General features: G+C 43.3%; 1 protein-coding gene across 1 annotated transcript in view; it reads left to right on the plus strand.

Moving 5' to 3' along the window:
• Nucleotides 1–10,647, plus strand: part of LOC130129663 (guanine nucleotide exchange factor VAV3) — a 127,699-nt gene that overhangs the window by 114,436 nt on the left and 2,616 nt on the right. Inside the window, exons 24-25 of the mRNA XM_056299253.1 lie at nucleotides 4,195–4,282; nucleotides 5,059–5,188. Coding sequence (XP_056155228.1) covers nucleotides 4,195–4,282; nucleotides 5,059–5,188 — 218 coding nt within the window. The remainder of the gene's footprint in view (nucleotides 1–4,194; nucleotides 4,283–5,058; nucleotides 5,189–10,647) is intronic.

Here is a 10,647-nt window from a genome sequence, read left to right on the forward strand (position 1 = left end):
AAGGCAACAAGTCAAGTGGTACACTTAAGGTACATTATCATCAGAGAGGGTCTCAAATCGCCTCACAATCAAAAGACCTCAAGGGTTAAAAGGACAGTCCATCCATCCATTATCCAAGCCGCTTATCCCAACCGGGGTTGCGGGATGCTGGAGCCTAGATAAATGTAGTAATGATAATAGAAATGATAACAGAGTGTGTCGCAGTAATAAATATAGAAATGGTAATTGCATAATGGAATGAAATAGTGAGAAACAGGCAAACAACAAGAATACAGCTGCATAAAAGCTGTTGTTGAGCCAGCCAATACGGCTAGGATAGACTGAAATAAAGAGGTTAAAGACAGGTGTTCCAGTCCGGACTTAAAAATATAAACAGATGAGCCTTGTCGAACAACTGCAGAAAAACTAAACAACCAGCTTCCAAAAAGTCCAAAGAGCAACATGGGGTGTATGAAGCGATGACATCTCTATGGCACAATGGTGCTAAACCATTCAAGGGTTTAGAGAAGAAATCTGAACATCTAAATAGTTCACAGCTGAATGTAGGGTTACTCTTAAAAACTGTATTAAGATCTGCTCCGATCATCTCAGTCTACACATGAAAAGGACGAACAAGTGGAAAAAAAACAAAAACAGAAACAAGACAAAATATTTAGTGACTTAGGAAGTGTCAGCTGTTGTGCCCCAAAAGATTTCTAAACATTTAAAGGTAGAACGAGTAGGATTTGTCAGTTACGGTGTGTAAACACAACATTCAAAGTTGGCCCCTCCCCCCAGCTCAATGTCCCAGAAGGACACGCCCCCTGACCACAGTTGCATCAACACATCCCAGTGTACAGGCTAATTCCGCGTCGCTCTTCATCTCCATCCTCTCCTTCAGGGCTCGCCAGCGGGTGAAAGCCAACCCCAGATTCACTCTCGTTTTGGAACGAGCTTTGTCCACTTGGCGTTTCGCCTCACTATATTTGAGTCTTTCGGGCTCTGTGTCCGCCATTGTCATAGCTTCCTCTTGGAAGCGTGCTTATGATCTCGATCTGGCACCTGGTCGCTACGTTTTTATAGAGTCCTGCTACCCAAAGGTTAACGCCCAGAAACGTCCCGCACACAGCAAAATAAGACATCTAAGAAAAGACAGGCAGAGGACAGGGTCTCTGCAGATACAGACACCGCCACACGTCGAGTGGCTCAGAAGTGATGATTGAGAGGGATTATTCTTTTGTACGAATCTCCATATTGATTTTTTTAGGAAAATCCTACTCGTTCTGCCTTCAATATCAACAAAACAGCTGAATACAATTTCAGACATGCACAGCCAATTAAGAGTGGAAATTAAAAACTCAAGTTTTGGATTTTCTCTGCAAATTAGAGCTCCTGGGAATTGAGTTAAGTTTCTCTCTTGTTAGCGCAACACCATTTAACTTTAACTGGTAAAAACATTGCTTCGGAATTTGTATTGTCTTCTTTGCTGTTCTGTCGGGTACATTTAAGAACACGGATATCTTGAGTTAATCCTATGAGTAAACCCTGCCGGTGTTCGTGGACAGGCATGTCTGAAAACGGCAGTGATTTGCAGGTTTATGTGCCGAACGGGGCTGGGATACCCTTCTCTAACAGGCAGCCAAGCAGAATTCAATGGAAATATCCCTTCAAAATTCACTGAACTTATTCAGCTTTCCGTTTTCTTTTTTTGCTTTAACCAGGGGGGGAAAAAGGCCTTTTTCATCATCCTTCAGCGTTGACATCTAAATCACTTGTGTGCATACAGACGCAGCGCTCTGAATAGACCGTAGAGAAGGAAACGGCTGTAAGGCTGTTCAAGGTTATTAAAACCTCACACTGAAAGAGAGAGGGTGGATAGAATGAGAAAACATAGCTATGGGATCTAAGCTTGAAGAGTATTACAGAGAAACAGAAATGCTTCCTTCCCTTTCTGCACAGCAGAGCTGGTAGAAGATGTGGCTGAACAGCCTTGAAGTCCCTGGCTTGTACATCATAATATACATGAGTCTTAGAATCTTACCACCAAATAAGAATCTTTTACATCCACATTTGATCACATAATACCAGTGGCGTGACGACACTCGGCACAGCAGTCGTTTGAAACTGACAGAAATCAGGACAGGGTTGCACCAGTCATTACTAAGTAGGTCACTAAGTTTGTGTGTAAAGTCCTTACCAAGTTCTTAGTATTGACTATTAAGTTGTAAATGTGCAATTTACTAATTCAGTTGCACCGGTCAAAGGTAAGGAATGTGGTAGCTAGTAAAGCCTTGGTAATGTGTGAATCGGTTACTAGGCAAATGTCACAGCAGCCAGCCAATCACAAATCATTTGATAATGCGAATATGGAACTGCACACCTAGTACCTCCCAAGCCAATATCGGACAAGTATGTCAGTATCGTGGAAAAGGCTAAATCAGGAGGATGCAGCCTATCGTGTTGTTGCTGAGTTAGGTCTATTGATGTTATTGCTGCTGACTTTACCAAGTCAAACGATCTACAATCCCTCCTAGTTGGTATGTTATGAATTTAGTAAAATTGGTGATTAAGTCCTTAGCAATAACTAGCTGGAGTGGTTTTTATTTAGTATTGTGTATTTTTTTTTTAAATGTTCCCCCTTTTTCACCCCAATTACTAATTACCCTATTTTCTGAGCGGTCCGGGTCGCTGCTCCGCCCCCTCTGCTGATCCGGGGAGGGCTGCAGACTACCACATGCCTCCTCCCATACATGTGGAGTCACCAGCCGCCTCTTTTCACCTGACAGCGAGGAGTTTCGCCAGGGGGATGCAGCGCGTGGGAGGATCACGCTATTCTCCCCAGTTCCCCCTCCCCCCCCCCCCTAACAGGCGCCTCGACCGACCAGAGGAGGTGCTAGTGCAGTGACCAGGACACATAGGACAGGACAAGACACCTCTGTTGCCCCGTTCACATGAGAACTAAAAACCGTTGTCACCCACCATTTTAGTGCTTACTTTAACCCAGTTAAGTTCCCACTCAGTCAGGAACAACTGGTTGACAGGAACAACTGATAGTTAGGGTTGTAGCACGCCAGCGCTCGAGTCCGCATAGTGAATGTCTTGGTCTCGTCTCAGACTTCACAGCATAATGACTTGAACTTGACTCGGTCTTGGACAATATGTACTCAGAATAATTTTGCAAGACCAGTCGAGTACAACATTTAATTTCCTTGTTAAAGGGCTTCTTTTTTTCTTTTCTTTTTTTTAGGGAGTTGTTCCTTATCCAATGTGAGGGTCTAAGGACAGGATGTTGTGTTGCTGTAAAGCCCCTCGAGGCAAATTTGTAATTTGTGATATTGGGCTATACAAATAAAATTGACTTGACTTTTTCTTAGTTTTTAAAATGAATATCAAACTTGCTCTGAAGAGATCAATAAAAGTGCAAAGTAATCTAATCTTTTTATTATCATTTATGTCTCTGAAACATTAGAAAATTGGAATCTGAAACATTTCTTCCTTGGGTTAGATAACAGTTTCATTTGTATGCATGTACAAAATGACTAATAAAAGAGTCTGTTCTATTCTAGTTTACACCCATGCAATATTTTAAATGCGAGATTTACGTTGGAAGCAAATATTATGCTTATAGAAACTTACCATCGGTGCTATAAATCCAGGAGTGAGTCCTGTTACTCGTCCATGCATGTAAACGTCCCCAGTCTTATAAATGTGTTTACATGCGGACACAGAGCATAAGCGATTCCTATTAATAACTTCGGTATTTGAGCCCAAAGGTGCAACTATGAACAGGGCCTATGAGGTGCAGAAATGTGGCTAAAGCAATTGGTCCTCTTTCCTTAATGTGTGGTTTGTGCCAACCCGGAAAACTGATTTGTAATAAGGAATGTTCCAGGCTCCTTCATATTTCTGTGTAAACCAGCAGGTCCTGTACACTGTGCCTGGCCGACTGCAGCATTTCCTCCATTTAACAGGGATAAAGCCCCATGCACCATCGCTCATGAACCTCTTTTAGCTGGCTTATTAGCACAAACACAAGATGTGGAACACACACACTCATTCCTGCACAGTTGCCCATCATTTGTGTGTCAGAAACCTTGGGGCCCTCATGCATTACAGCGACGGCCATGCCGCCCTCGGGGGCCGGGGGCCATGCACCGATCGATGGCGGTGATCAGAGGGGGTAATTACACTCATAAGTTATTCAATGGCCCACAGGTACAACAACGACGTGAAGCACATCAAGATCCTGACCAAGGAGGGCTGCTTCCACATCGCTGAGAACAAGAAGTTCAGGAGCATATTAGTGAGTCTTTTCAGGCCTTCTGGAAAACTCTACCACTGCTATTCATAAATAAACCATAGTATTTCATTAGTAAGGTGTCAAAACCTGAATGTTATTTTAGTTCTGGGAATGAAAATGGCCATGATTAGAGATTTGTTTATTCTGGCCCGGGGGCAGAGGGGGCATCGATTATAAATACAGTGCATACTGGGAAAGTTCCTGGATTTTGGTTGATTCCCAGGACTGTATTAGCAGTCGCTTGGATTAATAATAAGGACTGTTTCTTTTTAACACGTTCCCTGTACCCTGGTATGAATATCATCACACCTGAGGATGTGACCCTGATTTCACAGCTAATTTAGGAGGCATTCATATGAACTGAGGCAAAGTTTTATCCAATTCATAAATAGATACAAACCGCAATTTTGATGTAGTGAAATTAGCAAGCTTGCTTTGGAATTAGCGGATTATGTTTTTAGCCACGTAAAGCTACATAACTCACTGACACTCATTACATACCATAACAACTATAATCGCAGTGATCTAAATAAACACATTAGGTATTGACAATTCTAATTTGCAAGTGGGAAATTGAAATAATGGTCCACCTGTGTACACATAGTCTAGATATTACCTGAATACATGATAAAAACTGTCACAAATGATAAAATCAGAATTTATGGATATGTTATGTGGCTGCTGTAAACCAGTTTAGGAGAACTGTTATACAGTTGTGATTAATTGCATATCGCTGTGTGTGTGTGTGTGTGTGTGTGTGTGTGTGTGTGTGTGTGCAGGAGCTGATAGAGTACTATAAACACCATTCCCTGAGAGAAGGTTTCAAGAGTCTGGACACCACGCTACAGTTTCCCTATCGCGAGCCAGAAAATGCCGCCATGCAGCGCAGCAGTCGGTCCGGAGGAAGCAGTGAGTATCCTAATCTCTATTAACAGATTATATACACACACACTCACACACACAAACACACACACTATATATGTGTATGTATGTATGTATGTATGTATGTATGTATGTATGTATGTATGTATGTATATATGTGTATATATATATATATATATAATATCTGTAGGCATGGGGCAAGATTTTGATACCAGAAGCACTTTAGTTTCTGTTTCAGTTTTAGTCTGAGTAGTATTCAGGCATCAGGAACAATTTATTTGTCATTTCATATTATGTACTACGTACACAAATGAAATTCCGTTTCCCCCAGCCCACAGCAGTGCAACACAAAAACACATATCCAAAAACAACACCACAAAAAAACAGAGAGAACAAAGCAAAAAAAAAAAATCAAAAACAAAAGAAAACAGCCAACAACACAGTCCACCCAGTGAAACACAGTCCAAAAACCTCTGCCATCCAGAGAACGAACGCCAGGCAGGATGACTTGGAGCTGCCAGTGTGGGTTCCATTTCTGCTCGGGTACAATATCGACTCAGGGTCCTTCAACTACATATGACGTCACGGGTTATGTTGCTAGCTGGCGTTGTTTGGCGCTAGCTTTATAGTTATTTAGCTGTGTTTTTTACAATCCACGTTGACATAGAGTTGGTTAGTAAAAGTGGGAGGGCCGAAGGCCCAAGCTGCGTCTAAGGAGCGAGGCCGCAGGCTCAGGACCCCCCCCGGATGAGCGAACGTGCACGAGGGCCGAAGGCCCGAGCTGCGTCTAACGTCAATCTACTGTTTCCCTCTGTTCCTAAGCTGAACTAGCACCTACCCAAGCCCCTACCCGATCATAATGTGTGAAGTAGTGATGTCGTCTGTAGTCGCAGGACCCTGAGCACATCCGGCAGGCCGAGCAGGTCAAGTACCGACACTGGTCTGCAGGGGCTAGCAGTTAGCCTTGCCTGCCCCGCCTCCACATCCTGTCAGACTGCCCTTGGTGGTTCCCAATCAGGAATTGACCAATCAGGTTTGAGTAGACAGTGATTTCTACAGGAATTTGTTTTAGTTGCATGTTGGTAAAAGTCCGTGTGGGGAGTGAAAGAGGCGGAACGCATTGGCTGAAATGTCGTCTGGACCTAAAACACCCAAAAATAGTACTGATGTTTGTGTGTTGTGTGGAGAAATGTTCGACTCGTGTCGACTACTTGTACAACAATCCGGTCATAAACGTCGTTTCTCAACTTCCCCTCCATTGTCGCATCTCAAATTGCTAATCCGACTGCACACAATGAGGAGCGCTTGGAAGAGGAAGTCCTCATAGGAAACAGAAGCGAGCAGCTACACAGGAAGCCGGGAAATATTGGCCCCTGTCCCCAGAGGCTAAATCATCCTCAGACTTCACTCATCAGCTGATTTAGCCTAAGGGTTTTGAGATTGTCAGTATCCTGGAGGAATCGCACAACTATTCTCCCAAAATTAGTTTTCGGTTTATTTCCACTTCAATTGACTATTGATCAGTATTACTGCCCCCCCCCTTTTTTTCAGCTTTCTTCACCTTTACTTCAACAAGTTCTTCATTTCTGCTTAGAAATTGGAACTGTTATTTGTGAAAGTAAGAGGAAAATTCTCAGATCAGTCAATTCAACCTTATTTTAGTGTGACGACGTCAAAAATGAACTCCAATACGTGTTGGTGCTTATTGGCTGCTCGTTTGAACGACCTTTTCCGTGTCAGAAATAAAGACTTGCCAACAGAATATTCCTGATGTTGCACCTCAGCCGTTTGGTTGCAAATTTTGCCATTTAGAAAAGCAAAATCCGTCAGCAAAAAACAAACGAACCCAACAACATGACAGAAGGACTGCCGACAGCGTCGACACCGTGAATGTATTGGGGTTTTTTTCTGGCACGCTAGAGGACGTTTCTAGGTTTTTTTCTTCTTCTTTGAATAAGAACAGGTAGTATGTTCTGTGAAATAAAACCCAAATAAAACCCGGCAGAGCCTTGAGACAGAACAAACTGCTGTCTAAAAGTCCTAAACACGACACTCAGGACGATTATGTCTCCGACTGTTTTAACCACTGAGAGGCTGTTTGTTATACGGCGTGTAGCACCACATCTTACACAACCCTTCTGACCCAACAAGTCTCTTACGTAAGCCTTCTGTCAGGTCAAGACAGATTAAGGCAACATAACACCCAAAGATATGCTGCATTTTCTGTCATTCAGTCACTTAAATCTCCTGCGACATGAACACAGGGAATTCGGTGGGTGTGGTTTCCTGCCCCTGTCTGCTGGATATTAGCCATGTACAGACGTTGATATGAAGTGACGTTCAATGACGAGTTAAAAGACCTAATCTGTGATTTGTGTGACCATATCAAATGGAGGTATCGCCACATATGTAGTAACTGAAGAGTTTTGAGTTATAGATGTAAAATATTCATTTTGTGTCTTTCTCAGCCAGTGGTAATAGAAAATGTGGGTGTGTTTGACTCCAATCTTTACAACTATTAGTGATGTGAATGAACATTTCACAGCATCAGGAAACATTAGAAACTCAGATTTAGTGTTGTTTACTGTTAGTCCTTGTATTAAGAGACCTGTCAATCAGTCTGGGAGTGACAGCAGCTTCCTGTCGTGTGGTTTGTAGTTTGGTAGTGGGATGACACATTTGGTTTACATTAGGATTAAGGACTGTGGCTTTAAAGTGCAGACACGCGTTTGCCACAAAAAAAGGAACAAAAATATCTAGGGGGGGGGGGGAAATAAGTAAGGCTAACTGCGTTCAAAGTGTTTTCATGTGAATTTTGTGGCTTGAAAAACAAGAAGGTTTGTTGTACACAGCAAACCACATGAAGCTAGGGTGTCCGGGGTAGCGTAACAGTCTATTCCCCAAGTCTGAATCCCCGCGTTACCTCCGGCTTGGTCAGGCGTCCCAACAGACACAATTGGCCGTGTCTGCACTCTGCAGGTGGGGAGCCAGATGTGGGTATGTGTCCCTGGTCGCTACACTAGCGCCTCCTCTGGTTGGTCGGAGCACCAGTTTGGGGGGGGAGGGGGAACCGGGGGGGAATGGCGTGATCCTCCCACACACTACGCCCCCCTGGCGAAAACTACTCACTGACAGCTGAAAAGAAGCGGGCTGGCGACTCCACATGTATTGGAGGAGGCATGTGGTAGTCTGCAGCCCTCCCCAGATCAGCAGAGGGGGTGGAGCAGAGACTGGGACGGCTCGGAAAGTACAATTAGGGAGAAAGAAAAAAAAAACACCACAGGAAGCTGTGTTAGCTAGGATCTTAATATCAGATAGGAAAACTTTCGCCTACATTCAAGGTTTTTAATGTCATATCTCAGAGATATGATGGAAAACACCCCCTCAATTGCATGTGTTTTTCGTGACTTTATTTGCTTGTCATTTATTGTAAAGTTGGATGGAAATGGGACTGGTGTCCACTTCATCAAGGCAGAAATCCATTCTGTCCTTGTCGTGTTATTTTGATTTAATTGACAGTTTTTTCACCTCAATTCTGTCAGAGACAGACTGAGATTTGACTTTGGCTCAGTATGCCGCTGTGTGCAAAGCAAAATAAATAAAAATAAATGAAAAAAAACCTCCATTTGTTTGCAGATCAGACTGCAAATGGGGGTTGGGGGGGGTTGGATATTTCAGGGGAGGGACGATGTTCAAACTCTTGGGAGGAAAAAAGTAAAAATATGGAGAGACAAACCAGGAGTCTGACAGCCTCCAGACAAAACCTGTCCGCCTATCTTCTACACTTCCTCTTCCACTTCAAAACAGATGGCTTTGTTTTTCCATTTTCCGTCTGCAGAGTTGTAATGCTAATTCATATTTGTGGCTTTGTTTGTTCATTTTGGGCAACATTTCCATAGAAGAGCATCTCAAAAAGAAAAACCTCTCCCAGCTGATTTCTTGACATAAATGGTTTAACTCGTATAGAGCCCTGTGGAAACACCAGATATCCATTTAACTAGGCTGGAAAGATAACGCTGAGAGATAAAGCTATCCGTGGTTGATAAAGCTCACAGAGCAAACAGTACAGAATAATTGTGAGGAGGGATCACTCCCTGATAAGAGTCCGCTCTAAGAGACACTGATTGGATTTTACCCCTTATCTCAACTCCTCTGTGTGTGTGTGTGGTGTGTGTGTGTGTGTGTGTGTGTGTGTGTGTGTGTGTGTGTTGTGTGTGTGTGTCTGCAAAATAGATTTATCAAATATCAAGCATGTGAAAATTAGCGTTTTGGTGGGGGGGGGGTCAAAGGTCAAGCCTGCTTGTCATTATTCAGACAGCATTAAAAGGTTGCTCAGCTGCCTCTCGGAGTACAGATTATATTCACATTAAAAATGCACTCCAAACAGCATTTTAATTAAATTTCTGACAACAGGGAGCGGCAGCGGCATCTTCATTATGTTTGGACATTTTTCTGACAGCGTGCGGCTCCATTTTTTTTTTTTTTTAAATCATATTGAGACTGTTGTGGAATGACTCAGAGACCTTTAACACTATTTTCGTACAGCTCATGGTGATAAATACTGCCAAGGTTGGGATCTCCATTTCCTTTCTGAAGAAACAAGCTCAGAGAATTTTAAGGTGCTTTGGATAAACAGGAGCTTGTTGATAAGCCCTTCTTTTATCACTCTGACTCAATTCAGCCATTTTTTTTCCTGGAAAGCCCTCTCTCACACACGTCCATCGAATCCCTGCATTTTTGGGGGTCACCGCATGCCATCTTGTCCTGTGAGGACCTTTGTACCCCACCCTCCTCCTCTACATTGAATTTGAAAAACAAAATGTGACAAAATTATTCTGGTGTATTGGACATTTCTTTCTCTTTTTTTGGGGGGGGGGGGGTTTCCTCCCTAATTTTACTTGGCCAATTACCCTTCTCTTCCGAGCTGTCCCGGTTGCTATTCCACCCCCTCTGCCGATCCAGGGAGGGCTGCAGACTACCACATGCCTCCTCCGATACATGTGGAGTCGCCAGCTGCTTCATTTCACCTGACAGTGAGGAGTTTTCACCAGGGGGATGTAGCGTGCGGGAGGATCACACTATTCCCCTCTGTTCCCCCCTCCCCCCTAGACAGGCCCCCCGACTCACCGGTTTAGCCAGAGAAATGACACGAAAGCTGCTACGAGGAGTTTTTTCACTGATTATTTAAATCAAATCAAATCAATTTTATTTTGTATAGCCCAATATCACAAATGACAAATTTGCCTCAGTGGGCTTAACAGCAACACAACATCCTGTCCTTAGGACCCTCCCATCGGATAAGGAACAACTCCCTAAAAAAAAACAAACTACCAGTTTTCCCTTTCATTTGATGTCTCCTATGTGACCGACATAGTCATGTGAGAAGATTAGATGTTACGTAGTGACTTCAAATGTTTCGTCTCCGGGTTGGATTCCCTGGCAAATCTGACGAAACGATTTACGGCACACAAACCGGACACAGCCGT

This window comes from Lampris incognitus, chromosome 19 (genome assembly GCF_029633865.1).
Source record: "Lampris incognitus isolate fLamInc1 chromosome 19, fLamInc1.hap2, whole genome shotgun sequence".
In the NCBI taxonomy this organism is placed as follows: Eukaryota; Metazoa; Chordata; class Actinopteri; order Lampriformes; family Lampridae; genus Lampris; species Lampris incognitus.